The sequence below is a fragment of the Aythya ferina genome, assembly GCF_964211825.1.
Source record: "Aythya ferina genome assembly, chromosome: 1".
NCBI lineage: Eukaryota > Metazoa > Chordata > Aves > Anseriformes > Anatidae > Aythya > Aythya ferina.
Window position 1 is genome coordinate 88,739,180 of NC_140296.1, and position 16,785 is coordinate 88,755,964.

A 16,785-nucleotide genomic window follows, 5' to 3' on the forward strand; every position below is an offset into this window, starting at 1 on the left:
ATCTGTAATACTTATCCTCTCTGCTAGGAAGAAGCTGAGATTGAAGTAAGCTGAACATGACAGGGCTTGAGTTACTCGTGTACTCAGTTGAAGTGGTTGTGTTGGCATACTGTCTGCACGGCTGTCGCATCTCCGTTTGTACATCTGGATGAAACTGCGTAGCACTTTTGTGTAAATCAACATCATGTTGCTTTGCATTTATTCTGCATAGGAATGAACAACTAGTACAAGTGAAAAGTCATAACCAGTCCTAACAGAGGTGAACACAGTAGGGCATCGGGAAGGCCAGTGTAATTTTGGACTGCCCACACAGATTTACCACCCTACAGAGGCATTATGGGTTTGCTCCTTGTGATTCTATGGGCCTTCCCATTGCCTAAAACCCACTCTGGATGCCAAGACCCAAAAGTTTTGTAGTCAGAACTTTCCTCTGCTGCTGACTAAGGTTGGATGTGCCTAAACGTGCAAGGCACCCAGTTTATGTGCTTAAACTCTCCTGGGCATCTTTTGATAGGCATACAAACCCCAAGTGCTGCACTGAGGGGCACTTCAGCCCTGACAGAATTTATCAGCCTCTGCATCACTGACAGTCTGTGCAGCTCTAGTACAGATTTACAGTGCTGTCTTTTCTCCATGGTGTTAAAGCACCAGCTTCCAGTTGCCCTCACACAGTAGTGGCATTGTGCATTCAGTCTCACCTGCTGTAACTACATCCTCTCCTCTCCATCCTCCAAAGGAGGCTGTTGGGCTGCTGCCCTGAACAGCAGCTAGGGCACACATCCCACCTAGCTCCTGTCTCCTCATTGCAGTGTATCCCAATGTGCAAGAGGTGCTCTTCTCACAGAAACCCAGGTAGGGTCTGGCCTGGTGTGGGGTAAAAGCAAACTAAGCATCTTACCTTTTCCCACTAGCAAGGGCAGGATGCATTCATCTCTGGTCACCCTTACAGGTTTTAAGACCAAATTGGACTCGGAGGAAATCACAGTCTGAGTGGATGCTGTAGTCTCTTCCTTCCTATACAGAATGACCTTGAGATTTCATCACTAACTTCAAATTCACATCCCTTCTTTTTCTGACATGGTACACGAATCGAAGCTGACACCTCTAAGCTGAGCGTGCTGATTGCTAGAGCAAGTATCCCTTATTGCAGCTCTGATTGAAATTACTTATCTAAAGTAGTCAGATATTCTTTAGGGCAGTGCTTGGAGGGAAATGCCCTGAACTCCAGCTTCCAAAGTCATTCTGTGTCCCAGTCACCCAAAGAGTAAGCGCAGAGAGAATCTGTTCCTGCATGGCAGAGGCTCACTAATTGCAGAAGAGCTTTGAGCAACAGTTTGCAAACTGTGTTACGTACAGCACAACATGGACATTGTCCAAGCAGTCAAATGCTTCCTCTTGCTTGCAGTGAGGAGCTGGCAACATTTTCATGGGAGTACACAAACGTTTTTTTTTCTCTTCAGGATTTTTTTCTAGTGATCCATCTGGTTTGATGTCTTGTACCAGTACTAGGTGGCTCAGAGTAGATGAACAAATCATTGTGGAAGGCAATTTTGAAATATGTTGCCTGTAACATTACTAACCTGCATTTTGTCAGAACTGGCTTTATGCTCTGAAGCACAAGGATTTACCTTTCTTTTAACATTGTTGTGTTGAGTTCAGAGAGTTGATTCCCTGAAGCAGCCCTGTAACAGCTATCAGGCCTAAATGTTCTTACAGCGTAAGATTTGATTATATGAAATGTGATAAAATGTTTATTTAAACAATATTCCAAAGAACTGTCATTTAATTCAGTCGGAGGGGTGGGGCACTCCTTGCAGGTAACCAAAAAAATCTGTTAAAAAAATTACCCCCTTAGTTACAGAGCAGTTCAGTGAGTTTGTTAAATCCACAGTGCATGTGGACTCAGCTAAATTTGGCAGGAATAAATTCCCTAGCTTATTTGAATCTTAGGGGAACAGAGAAATATTTAGTCTTTTAATTTGCTGGTTATCATAAGCTATAATGTTTTTTTTTTTCTTATGCTGAAAGATAAAATAACTTCTTGTGTTCTTTATCACATTAATTACATCCTGTCCAGAAAATGAACGACAGCCTTTTGAGCTTCACTTCTTAGAAGAATCTCTTATTTGTCTCTAAAATATGTTTCTGCTTGATATATATACATGTATTTTTGATAGTGAGAGAACAGACGTGGAAAAATACCAGGAGAAAGAACTGAGCAGTGGCTGATAAAGTAGCTTTTTCATAACTATTTCAGTATTTCATGCTTCTTAACAGTTTTTGTTTGCTTTTTACAGTGATGCAGTACACTTAGGAGAGATTTTAACCAAGCAGTTCACAGCACTATGGAAACTGTCACATATAGCTTCAGACCTACTCTTCCGTGACTATAAGAGTTTTTAGGTCAAGGATGCCTCTAAGGTATTAAACTGTTACCACTGTGCAGGTATTATGCAGCCACTATTATGGCATTTCGTGCATCCATACGTAGCATCTTAATATGTAAAACCAAGCTTTCCTTTGTTGTAAATGAAAAATAAAATAAAATTGAAAGCATTGCACTTGGGAGCCTTTAACTGTGGCTGCAACCGTGTTCTCTTTCTTGAACCTTAATTTGAAACAGATGAAAAAAATAATATTATTGTGCTCTTTTGTGCTTCTGTAGATCACCTCTGTAAATTTAGCACAGTAACAAGCCATAAAGTCTTCTATGGGTAGTTTGCCAAATGCTACCTTCTGTAGCAGAATTCATTAGCAATGAGCACTATTGGTTGTGAGTCGGGAGCAAAATAATTGGTGTTTTGGTTGGGGCAGAAGAGTATGAAATGGAGTGCTCTGCTTTAGTAGCTCTGTCCTCTGAGCTACTAGCCTCTCGCATGACTTTTTTTTTTCTGGGGGGGAGGAATTCTGCCACGAGAAGTTGAGGAGGCCTATCTGTTCTCCACTCCATTCACTAAGCCTGTGCATGAAGTATGTTCACTTGTATAGAAGGAGGGCCCAAACATTTGAATTGGGAATGGATTAGGAGTTGATCCCTGGGGAAGGTAAGAGGACTATATGAAGATGAAAGGTGAGGAATTCAGTGCCTTTAACACAAAGAGAAAAAAACATTAGGCTGAATAATAATTTATAGTATGAAGTCTCCATCTTCCCGTGTTTCAAATGTACACAGCATTTTTTTGTGAGTTGCAACCATGTAAACAAAGCTAAACAAAACACCGAGGAAGACAAAAAAGAAACAAGGAGGAACGAGTAATTTTTAATATCCAGCAGCATGCTTCATATTCATAAATAACTGCATGTGCAGTTGCTTACTTGTTATATTTGATTATTTGAAAAGTGATAAAATGTTTTTGACAGGTATACTCCAGACCCAATCCTATAGTCCTACAGAAAAAAATTCCCCCTGGAAAACAGTGGAAATTTGACCTTTGCACTATAATCATAGCTGCATCTGCAAACCAAGACCTAACATAATAGTTCAAATGGCAAATAAATTCCTGCTGTTGAACTGCATATTGAATGAGATCAGATAGGTGTAATGTCCAATATAAGTATCCATTTTGATGCTGGGTATAGAAGCTGCAATCTTTCATTTTACTGCTAGGTTTTTAGTTCCTTAAAGTATTTGCAGTAGCTTTACAGCAAGAGCGTAAGGCTCTGTCTGCCTCAGCAGAAAATGCAAACTATATATTGGAATTCTAGCTGCAATGGGGTGGTGACTCATGCCTAAGCAGAAGTTATTAAAGCTTCTTTCATTTAAGTAAGGGAGAAGGTATAATGTCCTGCCTGTCACAGGAAACAATGTCCTTGAGTATATTTGACACAAAGTAAAGCTTTTCCAGGAGTTCCAGTGAGAACTGCTGTTCGTACATGTATCTTTAGTCAACAGAGGCTTAGCTTGTACACAACCTTGAATTGAAGAAAAAGTGTCGAAAAGATAACTATTTTTTATTGCATATAAGCCACGCACTCTGCATTGGTGTAGAGCAGTGTACAAGAAAGCATCTGCCTAGTAACTTCCCTCCAAACTGCCGAAAAGGAGAGTAGGATCAAATCCTTGAAGCGTTGTGTGTTTGCTCAGCTATATCTGTTGGGATTCTCTATTCACCTTCTGCCAGCAAGGTCAGCGTTTTACTCTGTCAAGTAAGCCGTATTCCTGTAGTCTCAGTCTTTAAAGGCTGCCTCGGGCAAAATTATTATCATTCTCAACAAACTGAGAGCCTGCCCAGTAGTTTTATTGGTATGACATGGAACAACAATAGTTTAGAAGATTAATTATATGGCATAGAAACTCTAGTGTATTGACCTGGTTGCTAATTGAATTATTGGACTCCATTCCCAGGGTCATGAAATTACTCCATTTTTCAGACTGTTAGATAATAGGTGAACTGGAAAAACCTCCAGCATTTCTTGCCAAGAGCAACGCCCTCCAAGTCAAAACCCATTCAGGTCCATGAGGACTTTGATATTAAAAGCAATATGAATGATCTAATAGGTGAAATGACTTTGGCAAAATGAAAAATAAATAAATATATATATATATGAGACTGAAAAGCCTCTTTTTCTTTTCCATTACCCTGGGTGATTAAGATGACCGTATTGCCTATGATGAATTGAACTATAAGCATTTTTAGAAAGATTGTCAAGGAACTAACTATCAATCTTTCTGTCCCCATCCTGTAGCTTTTACTTATTTCATTACATAGTTTTTCTCCAGTGTAATATTTTCTTTTTCTTTCCTCTTTTCAGCAATCTCACATGAGCAGTGAAATCACTGTTCTTGAAATTAGCGAAGCTTTAATGATGTGTACAACTGCAGCATGAAAATAGTATTTATGATAACCAGAAATTAGGTCTGAACCATACATGTTCTATACAGTAACTTGGCCACGAAGATACTTTATTGAAGGATGCAGTAGCAAAACATTAAACCATTTAAATAAGCTATATGCAAACTTCTGACCGTGGGCCAATACTGCAATGAACTTGTGTGTAGAGCACCCTCTTCAGGAACAGCTAGTTAACACGGGCTGTGGACGGCAGAGCTTTTCTTTTTCTTTTCTCTCTCTCTGCCTCTCTCTTTACCCCTTTCCCCTCTCTCCCAGAAAAAGTTATGCCAACCTTATGCAAGTCTGAGTTTTGTGGTACCTTTTGCAATGTAGCACCCAGCTGGCCCTTCCCAGCAGAGCCAGGTGTAGGAAGTGATACACAATGCCATTGTCTCTTTGTCTTTTTTAACCAAATACCAGTTTGAAGGAACTTTACACATAACTTACTATTTTCCCATAGAAAACTAGATTTCTGCATTAAATTCATCAGAGTTTAAAATTTGGTGGTGAGCTGGAAGTGTCCTCATTTCCTCTTTCCCCTTGCAAAATGTTTTCCAGTGCCTGATTTAACGTCTAGATTTAGTGGCACCTTCAAAATTAATTATGTCTTCATGTACTTGTCACTGGTCCAATGCATAATCTTAAGAGTTCCTAGCATGAACATTTCTCTTTGCACATTTATATTCCTCAGAAGTAAACAGTTTACATTTTATTAGACCAGTTACCTGCAAGATGCCGAGTGCTCTCCTTTCCAGAGAAATGAAAGAAGGAATGGAAGCCTTCTGCTCTTTCTAGAGACCTTCAGGACATCTTAAAATATGGCCTGTCAACTTTCTTTGGTTTCTGTTGTGCAGAGGTCTACGCTTAGGTCAACTTCCCAGTGAAAAGTATTAACCTTTACTGAGTATGTTGAGATGACATTCTGTCCATCTCATGTTGACATGCAGACATGTGCCAACACTAACAAATTATTTTCCAATGAGAGGTCTGCCTGTAACAAATGGGAGCACCTGATTAAACTGGACTTGCATCGTTTCTGAGTGCAGACAAGAGGCACTGCCAAGGTTACTGCGGTGTCTGGGGAGGCTCTCTCATCCGTGTTACAAAGCTGTAATCTTTTGGAAAGGCTGCTTCATGAATCCTGTCTCCTGCTGCTCTGGGGCTGGAAGCGCCGGCAGTGTTCTTGTGTCTCAGCACAGGTTACATGCAGCAGCCAACTCAAGCACCAGGACAGCTCTGCTACTACACAGAGTACCTGTGGAACAGATGAAGGCACGGATTGACTTCCAATGAACTGGAAGACCCACTGCTGAGGGGAAGTAAGCTGATCCAAAATGCATGGGTAGAGCAGATGTTCCTTGCTTAGCTGTGTTAAAAATGGGAAAGGATCCTGGGGCAGCACAGCTACAACACACTGGGCAGCTTGTTCCTCAAACCTGAGTGCAAGGCGCCCAGCTTGGAAGATGTTTATACTCATAATGCATAATTGTCAGGAATACTTACCTTGAGCACAGCATAAACCCCCCCGTCAGGCTATGACAGCTTGGTGCTGTAGTTTTGGCATATGTTAATTACAGGACTCATGTATGGATGTGCTTTCTGACTGAGGCTAAACACAGCACAATTTTACCTGTGTGTTGCCAAAAGTTTGGGCAGGATTGTGTAATGTATAAAGAAGCCTTTCCAAGCAATGCGAAGATTGCTTCTCAGTTAATTTGCAAGTCTTACATTTGTACTGGTTTAAGCATTCTCTTTAATTCATGCTCTGAATTTCAGGTGCAATTCCAGGGACAGGTGCATAAAATGAAGTTGCTGTATCTCTTTGCTCTCTGGTAACTCTAACCCCACTAGGCAGGACAGGGCATGCATCGGACATGGTGTGTAATCTCTCAGTAGATAGGCTGATACCTGCTCAGTTGCATTGGTTATCTGAACTACTCAGTAATCTTCTTCATGGCATCCTTCCTGCTTCACTTCTGCAGCAACAGAGCTGGATGTTGTGCTTCCCTGGTGCCTTCAGGTAAAGAGTGTGACGGGAACTTTCTGTTTCCTTCCCAGGATCTAGGAGAGCTGCTGTGGTAGGAGCAGCGAGCTGTATCCAGCCAGCCACCAGAGTGAGAGATGTTTGGGGCTGTCATAAATGGAGGAGGAGATAGGAAAGAGGAACAGGGCATAACCAGAGAAACTGACAAAAAAGGCTGGTTGTTCTTTTAACTTGAGTTTCTCAAGTGTTCACCTTGAGACACAATGAGTAACGATGCTCATTGAGTTTGGCCAGCTCTGTAGCAGCACCAGCTGCTCCCAGGCAGCCTGCTAGCTACAATAACAGCAGTGCTTCATCCTGTTTTGCAACACTTCATTTGCAGCCATGTCTGAATTTTTCCTTTTCTAAAGGAGAGGTTTAATTGCAAAAATTTTACAGTTTTATTGCTGTACAGCCCTGGCAAGTGAGACCCATGGAAAATTTTCTACGCTGTTAACAATAATAAAAATGCTGTGTTGTCTTCTTTGCCAATAACATATAGTTCATCAGGAGTAAATGCACCCTTCTGTTTCTGTTGAAGTCATGATTAGTGACCCACAAAACAGGATAGGACTGACATTGCCATTTCCATGCTGCTAAGAAAAAGAACAGGGCTGAAAGAATTGAAAAATGGCATGTTAAAAATAAGCAGCAATGGGATCTATAGGGGAATCTGTTTAAGTCAAGATAGCACTGGCAGTGAACTGGCATCATAATAGTAGTTTTGCTGAGTCTACACGTACTGTCCTGCAGTTGTGTTAACATGAGAAGTTTGGGAAATTATGCTCTCTAGAAAGTACTTTCGATGATACTACAGCATGAGACATGCTGCATTAGCAACAGGATTATTAGCACATCAGGAACTAATCTCATTCATCAAAAAATGTTTTCAGGAGATTTTTTTTTTTTAAATTGTTTTGTTGTTTAGTGTACTCGACACTGTTTATAGGGAATGCAGCCAGCTGTAGAGCTGGAGCCGGGTTTCCCACATTAGTCAAACTGGAATAACACTACGGAGAGGCAGCCACCTGTGTCTTTGTGCCCGCTACTCTTTCATGGCTTCAGGTGTTAACATCATCTGAAAGAAAAAAATGCCTGTGACACTGCATGGAAAGGTCCCTGAGCAATCCCAAGCCCTGTCTTTGGTAGAAAAAGATCAAGCTCAGGAAGTGAACTTAGACATCACACAGTGCAGTAAGGTGTCATTGAACTACCAGGATGGCTCCAGCACCTTTCTGCTCGAGTCAGCTGAAAAGAGATGTATCTTTGGACAGCATTTTTCAGTGTCATAAGTAATTCACAAGCTCCCTCTGCTGGGCTTCCAAAATATGAGACTAGTGGCAAAGCTCCTGTTAGGTTTTTTGGCTGACCCAATTCTTTCAGCTTATTTTTGACACTTTTTATGGCATCAGAAGAAGCATATGATCAAATTCATGTACATGGCTTTTTAGAAGTTTGACATAGGTCTGATGGGCTGCATACATGCTCAAAAAATTTTACATGCATAGAAGAATCTAGTGGAGGGTTTCCCTGCCCACTTGGAGGGGAGGCAGGGGAAATTAGATGATCTTTAAGGCCCCTTCCAACCCAAACCATTCTGTGATTCTTTGAATAAGGCTTTTTCCATAATAGTGTAAGGGTACAAGTTACCTTCTAAAAGTACTGGTGCATCTATAAGCACATAATGATACTTAGTATTCAGTAATGCCTTCTATGGCATACACACAAGAAAGAGCTCAAAGGAAATAAATAGAGATACAAGAATTTAAAGTTTACAGCCATCAAATATATTCAATACCGTGTGCAGTTGTATGCAATAGTTTTTTCAAAGGGCAAATCATGAGCCAAGGGGTTTGTATCAAGCATTCAGAAGAATGATGAGGCGCTGAAAATGTTATTATAATCAGCAGCAAGGAGAAGCTAGTTCTGCTGCTTCTTTCTGCCTACTCCCCAAGGTGAAGATTTCTGTCTGCAGTTTTTGAAGCACATTTGTAGGGCCTAGCACTGTCATAATCAATATATTAATAAATCTCTCTCAGTACTTTAAACGGAGTTGTGAAATTATTTACTTCCAACTAAAGAATCTCAGGTCGAGAAAGACCTCTAACAACAAAAAAGCTTGATGCTCTGTGATTGATCTAGACATAGCCCTTCCTTGCTGACTTGTAACAAGGATTTACTGAATAAAGAACCTGGCTTAAGTAATTCACATATTTGTGGAATGCCATAATGGAAGAAGGCATATTGTCTGGAGCAACACAGGAGAAAAACATTTCTGGCTGTAAGTAGGGCTCCAAGGCATTGACAATATAGTGTGAATACTAAGCGTCATAGCACTGCTTAACTATTGTGCTTAAAGTAAAAAGCGTGTGGGAATGCAGCTGTCACCAGTGTGAATGGAACAGGGTTTTTAACAGCACACAGCAGCGCCATGCAATGATGTAAAACAGAAAATAAAGAACTCCACCAACCCATTGATATGGAAATTGCGGAAGAAATGTAGAATACATATGGAAATATATTTCAAATTATGATCTAGTGAGGAAACTGAAATGAGCACTTCTGATGTGACAGGACAGGTTGTGATGTCTTTAAAAATATAAAAAGCGCTGAAACATTAAAGGACTAGCAATATATCTCTTAACATCAGTAGTTTTTTGACGGAGTATTGACGTAATAAAGAATAATTTTACCTACTCCATAGCAAGCTCATATTAAACGACATCAAAGTTTATGAAAATATAGCTTGAGGTAGCTTGATATGTGTATGGGGTTTTGTTTGTTTGTTTTCTGGGCAACAGATTCTCATATTGGCTTTATTCTTCATTAAAGCACTGTACAGGTTTCTCCAGAGGACGTGATAGCAATATGCAACTTATCCTTTAAAGACCTTGGGACGATCAGTCTATTTCTTTGCTGTCTCTAATTAAACATACTGCTTCAGTAATTCCCAGGGGCAAGTAGGCATTGTGACTACGCTGAAATGAAAATGAACTTCATGGCATCACAGTTAAATCGTCTGTGGTTATGATTAGCGTATTCTTTGATTGCTGTTTTGGTGATATGTTTTTTGCTAGTTTTTAAAGATGCTGAGATGGAGCATACAGATACTGCCCATAGTTTTTATTTCTTGGCAAGATGAAAGATCTCTTGAGGATACAAAAAATATACAAGTATATACTTTTAATACAAATTTTTGGTTGAAATAAAATGTAGCATGCCAATGAGGATCTTAAGGGTGGTATCAGATCATTAAACCTTTGGAAGGCCACTAATAATTATTATGAGAGTCTCATCTCAGTGAATCATTTTCTAGAATAAGGAGCAAATACAAATGTCTCATATTTAAGTATTTTGAAAACCAGCAGCCTTATTCGAACATGTGGATTGAGGTGCTTGGCTAGAAGTATTTGGAGTCAGCACAAAATTCTTCTTATTTAGCTCTTAGTACACATCTCCCACCTACCTCATGCATACAGGCCACTCTGAGTGGCCAAAGAGAAGAAGGTTGCTTTCAAGATATACAGGTTATTTGCTTCTCCATTTTCTCTTCAGTACCATGGATGTGCCTCAGGATGGGTTGATTTCTAACATCCATTCTAATCATGATTTTAAATATTAAGTTTTCATCTGGCTTTTCATGTTTGTTTGTTTGTTTGTTTCCATTCTCAAGTTGTTAGCTGACATAATTTCATTAAGCCAGTCAAAAGGATATACTGTTTGTACACTTAGTGCTTAAGCATTCTGCTTCTTACTCTTAATTTACATTAGAAGATGGTGATGATACACATATTAGTAGCTGATACTTCTTTACACAGTGTCATGTAAGGCTGGATTTGGGTAGAAGTTGAATTCCATTTAAAAAATAAAATCAGCATTTTGAAATTGTCATTAATTCAATTTAAAAACTAAATGTGCCAAATATGAAAATAAGTTGATCAAAACATGGTTTATATTGAAATCCAGTTCATTTATTAAGTAAAGGAACCATTGCACATAGAAAATGAACTGATCTTGAGTTTTCTAATCAGCATGCATCTGCCTTCCAGCATTACAAAGAGGAGATCTCAACCTTTACTTTTATTCTTCAAGGGTTATGTTACTGATCCTGTACAAAGTAAAGGATTTGGAGAATTAGGTCCCAAGCTACAAGACTATAAATCAGAACCCTGGAGAGAGTGCAGTGTGTCTCTCTACGTCTGTGATCTTCTCATTTGCTTAGGATTTAAGCTGTTATTAAATTCAGTGAAGCTGAAACAATTAATCTTAAAATGACTGGAAATGAGTGAAGTCTCCAGATGTTAAGAGCTTATTTACTTCTGCTGCAGTTAAATGAAAGAACACTAATCAAGAGCAGAACTGGGTTGTTCTCCAGGTTGTACAAATTCGTTGGAGTAGCAGTAATAAAAAGCCTGGTTGTCAGGGAGTAAAGTAAGATGGACAAACAAGATTCTTCAGTGAATTTCTAAGTGATATTAACTATCTGTAGCATATCTTACTTGCCAAAGTGTATAGTTTATAACAAATGTTGCCTGCAAAATTACTGCAAATGGTATTTTTTAAACTTAAGTAATTGTAAGACCTCTGGTAATACAAATTACAAGAGCAAATGTGTACAGAAACATTTTAAATACATTATCTTGTTATTCCCGTTAGTTTTAGGATTTTTATCTATCTTGTCAAGGCTATCCTACAGCCTTTTTCTTTTATGTGTCTCACTTTGCTTGTTCTCCCTTTCTTTCCCGGTTCCCTTTTCACAAGTTGAAGTGTATTTTTGCAAAACACAGGTGACATACGGGCTTTCCCCTAAAGCTAAAATGCTGCTGAGCTGAGCTGAATTATTTCAACAACCTAGGTACTTACTGGTCAGTAATGTGCACAAGTGGCTGACGTGGAGGAACCTGCAAATGATTGCAGTGAAATATGTATCATTAGAGCTGCAGTTAAAAGCTGTAAAACAGATTCCTTACTGGATACTTCAGGTCAGCAACTTGAAAAAGTTCATGTCTGGTGGAACAGGATTTGTCAATCCTATTTCCTTTCAACACACCTAAAAGTGAGGTGTTAGTCAGTTCCTAGCACTCCATTAAAACAAAGGCAGCATTGACTCGTTCTTGATGACAAAGTCCTGTAAACATAGCTAGCCTCCCTTCATAGGAATCTCCCGCACTTCATTTTTGTTAGCATTTCTGTAAAGTTACAAGGGGTGATTCTTGAGTAAGATGTTTCTGAACCCACATAGGTAGTGTTGATTTTCAATAAAGTCTAATACCCTCTTCCTTGCTTACTTTTTTTTTTTAATCTTGTTTGAAGAAAAATCTGCCTTGCTCAGTATGTCCCAATAAAGCCTGTAACATTTACTTCTTCTCTAGGTATGTTGTCTTTTTTCTTCCCATCTTGTCTCTTCCTCCAGTCTCACAGCTGTTGTTCTGCAGCTTGCCTGATACTTGCTGTCTGCTTTCATCAGGTTCAAGTATCTCTGGGAAAGAAAGGCTCTTAGTGGGCCTCTTTTCACCTCTGTGCACCTAGGATTTGACATTCACTTTCCTGAGATGGGATCAAACTCTGTTTTTGAGAAATATTATGTACATTTACTGTATTATGTAAGTAACTCTTAACAGGAATGTACACTACAGCATGTTCATAAGATTAAAGGCAGTACATTGTCTTGTGCACCAGGAAAATAGCACAGTCCTGAAAAATGTCTGAAATACAAAATTATTATAATAGACTTGTTTGTTTGTTTGTTTTTGATGTGTCTGTTTAGGTGCTGACCCCAGCGCAAATAAAATCAATTTGCCTGGCCATATTGGAATCAGGAAAGCAGTATGCAGTGAAGAAGAGGAAACCATTCCCACTCATGTATTCCTACTATGGAACAGAGTATCTCGGTGAGTAAAACACACCAAATACTTCAAAGCAATGCAGTGTGTAGATACTGAGCCAGTAGATGAGTCAGAAATAAAATAAGTAAAATCTGTGAGATTTCTCCTGACTGAGCTGGGACCTTTTCCTTTCCTAAAAGTAGTGTTTCTAGCTGTGAAATGCTTATTCCTGTGTGTGAAAAAAAAAAAAATGTTTAATTTTCATTATTCTAAAATAGGATAATTGAACCTTTATACTTTTCAGTCTGGTTCCAGTTTGGGTCTAGCTGTGACTGAGATTATTTCTCTGCGGGTACATTAACTGTTTTAACAAGGCACAATCAGCTCCAGTTAGAAAAAAAAAAAATGTAGCAGCAGATATTTGAACAGATAGCACAATAAGAGTGTCCTCAAGCCCAGGAGGGTGTCTAACACTCCTGACCCCCAGCTCCTGTACTCCAGCACCAAATGCAGCTTCAGCCTAGTGTCACGGCTTGTATCAAGCTTCCTAAATCGGCTGTATGGGATTGAGGAGATGGAGGGAAGGACTGATTCTAGAGCTAGAGGGTACAAAAGGTGCCTATACAGCAACAGAACAGTTTCATTCCCTCCTTTCTGCCCTGGTGCGTTTGCCCTTGGCAGGTGGAGGCAGGGAGAGGTGCTGGTCCCCATGCATATGTGGAGAATAATTCTGGAGAGAAGTGTCAGGGGAGGTACTTTGTAAGCTGATGCTGCCAGGCAGGGACTTGGGGAGCATTTCTGGTAATTGCCATGCAACTCAAGCATATGGTCACCATCATGAGCAGCTTAGCTGGAGCACCTCTGAAGCACTGATGAAAAGTTGTTGAGCATATCACTAGTGGTGTCCTCAAGGCGCTGTGCCGTAGTGCAGAAAACGAGACTGGTTTGCAGATATTAGTGAGTTCTTTGGCAGGGGAGCAGACAGAGGTGTCACAGAACAATACTGCTCCACAGACTCTGGCAGGTACAGACAGTTCTTGCGCTGAACTTCAGGTTTTAGCTGGATGATACTCTCAGTCAGTAACTGGAAATGCCTTTTTTGGCCCAGTTTCAATTTGGGTTCAAGAGAGACTTCAGAACAATGGTTCAGACTCAGCACTGTGTCAAGAAAAATGATATCTTGAAACAGTTTTCAGTTAATGTTCAGTTTAACTTCATGCACAGAATGTCAGTCATGCCAGAGAGAGAGCAGACAAAATCCATGCATATTTTTCCTTAGCTCGGAGAACTGGAAAAGACAGAAGCAGTAACAAATCATTGTGTCATGCACCTGAAATGCTTTCATTTAAAGCACTATTGTAACGTGCATAAAGAAGACCAAAGAGCCATGCTCTGGACAAGGAAATCAGTCATGAAAGAAAGATCCAGGGGGATGGAGGTGGCACCTAAACCTACCCTCTCCTTTTGACTGTTGCTGTTCCTTACAGGTGCAGCACATGGGCTTTCATCAATCCTTCAGATGTTACTTTCCTACTACGAGTACTTGCAGCCAGCAGATCAGGAGCTTGTGTGGCAGAGTGTTGATTTCCTCATGGACCAAGAGCAGAACAGCAACTGGCCTCCTGAACTGGGGGAGACGATCGAGAGGGAGAATGAGCTTGTCCACTGGTGTCATGGAGCTCCAGGTTCTTTCCCCATTGATGCTATGCATAGCCAGATTCTGATCACATTATTTTTCCACATTAGGTGATGCCATGAAGAAGATAATCTCAGGTTAAATGTCACTGATTTTGACATTTTATGAGATGGAGGTGAACTATTTAATCTTTTTTCTTGCAGTTAATAGTGTTTTAGTTATTGCTCAAGCAGCTGGAAGGGTAGGCCTGCAGCCTACTTTAGTTTATAAATATATGTGATCGTAGCTGAAAAAGTTCTAGGGATCTGGTTGTAATGCTGAGCACTGACATGCAGAAAAAGGCCTGATCCATTAAGACTTAGTTTGGGTTCATGAGTTAAGGCTGATCAGAATCCAGTCTTATACCCTATCAAGTTTGGCAAGTAATGCTGTATGTAGAAATTGCTCTTTTAACCCCAGGCAGAATTTTGTTGCTGACCAGTCCTATTGGTTTTGTAACATGAACATAGGTTACAGAGAAGCTGACTTCTCTTCAAGAATGGCCTTAAGCATTGAGGCACTGCTTTTAAAGGTTTCTATTTAAATTACAAAAAGTACATCATAATTAATATCCCTCAAATGTGCTTTCTGCTGATGCATTATATTTTTATTGGTATGATTAAGGAACAAGCTTCTTGCTCTTGCACTCTAATGAAAACGTGTTTTTTTTTAAGACGAAAAAAGTGACTTCTATGGTGTGGCTGGCCTAGTGATGAAATCTGTGAGGAAATGCCCTCTTTGTTTCAGTTTCTTGAGACTTTGATGTGGGTTTAACTATTAGTGGAAATGTAGTGAGACTCAGCCAAGGTGACAAAATCCCAAAGGGCATAAAGAAGTTAATTTAGAAAACATTTAGAGACATCTAAATTCATTAATTGCTATTGTTCTTTCCCAGAAATTCCTTCATCCCATCACTCTTCGTGCATAATAAAGCACATATAGCTTACAAGTAGCTTTTTAGCTACTTCAGTGTATTTCATATTCAGACCACAAATGAGCTATTCAAAATATTCCCTCAGGTGCTTGATTTGGTTATATGTCATATGCACTCTTTTAGGGTTACCATGAACTAAACAGTGCAATGCTCTGTTGAAGATTATGATTAAATTATTTGAATTCCTCAAAAAATAAGCTGAACAGCATTTTTTTACAAAAGTCTATTCATAACTGTTCATAACCAGAGTAAAGCAACGTGTGCCCTACTGAAGAGAAGACAAGATTCTTTTCTCAAGAAAAATTGTATCTATTGCTAACGCAGGAAACCATATTGCCTGTCCTGCCCATCCTTGTTTTTCTGTCACTGTAAACCGATGAGGTGAATGGGGATTTGAAATGGGTAGAAGATGGTGGTAAGAGTTTATTGTTTTCAAGACAAAAATGTGGCTACTGTTTTAAATTGCTGAAGGACTGGGAATATTAGAAGGAAACCTGAAATTAAGTACAGCATTGAAAAGACTGAAAGTGGTGTTTTCGCACAGAGTGCGAAAGTGCATCTTACCTTGTGCTTTTTAGTATAGCAGATACTCTCCCCTCCACATGTAGACATGTAACATTCACATGTGTAGAGCACGAGACTGCAGGTGTATTGCATGTCAATCTACTATGTATTCATGCATTATCTTTGTTTTATTATGCGTACTACTTATAACAAGACTATTTTTATTGCTGTTTCCCTAGGCATTGCGTATCTGTTTGCCAAAGCTTATCTGGTTTCCAAGAAGCCTCAGTATCTGGACACTTGTATCCGCTGCGGAGAGCTAACCTGGCAGAAAGGCCTGCTGAAGAAGGGACCTGGCATATGCCACGGAGTGGCTGGTAGTGCTTACGTGTTCCTGCTGCTCTATAGGCTCACTGGGAACTCAAAATACATCTACAGGGCACAAAGGTTAGCATTCCTACCCGTCTGGATTGAGGGTAGCACCAGACAGCCTCAAAAACTGAATTTAAAGCTGCTCAGGGGCTGATATCCCAGCCTTCTGGTGTACTGGGAGCGTTGGGGTGCAGGCCAGCCTGCCTGTGGCGGCAGAGGTGACGGCATTCACTTGCCTTCCTCCCTGCCCACAGCCTGGGATCCCTGCAGAGGGAAAAGAAGGAATGGCCCATGGCCAGGCCTCGGCCTGACCTGAGGTCAGAAACCTGCCAAGCTGCGTACACAAGGCCAGCAGCAGGGTAGGATGAGATACTGTTCATCGTATCGATTTGTTCTGGTTTTCAGAGCATTTCACGCTATCCCTGACCACTAAAAGTGGAAAAGAAGTGCAAGACCTGCTGTGCTATGTGTATTTTACATTTTTTTTAATTCACCATGCCCAGTTTGACATTGTCCTATCCAGCTTACCTGGTGGAGTCAAGCCCAATTTGGTTGATGCAGGAAAGTACAGCCCAATGAGAATTGTCGTAGTGCTGCAGTTATCTTTGATTTATATTTCT

At 40.1% G+C, this 16,785-nt stretch overlaps 1 protein-coding gene across 1 annotated transcript in view; it reads left to right on the forward strand.

The window, feature by feature from the left end:
• LANCL3 (LanC like family member 3) overlaps window positions 1–16,785 on the forward strand; it is a 36,754-nt gene that overhangs the window by 12,237 nt on the left and 7,732 nt on the right. Inside the window, exons 2-4 of the mRNA XM_084506401.1 lie at window positions 12,623–12,746; window positions 14,168–14,365; window positions 16,033–16,240. Coding sequence (XP_084362527.1) covers window positions 12,623–12,746; window positions 14,168–14,365; window positions 16,033–16,240 — 530 coding nt within the window. The remainder of the gene's footprint in view (window positions 1–12,622; window positions 12,747–14,167; window positions 14,366–16,032; window positions 16,241–16,785) is intronic.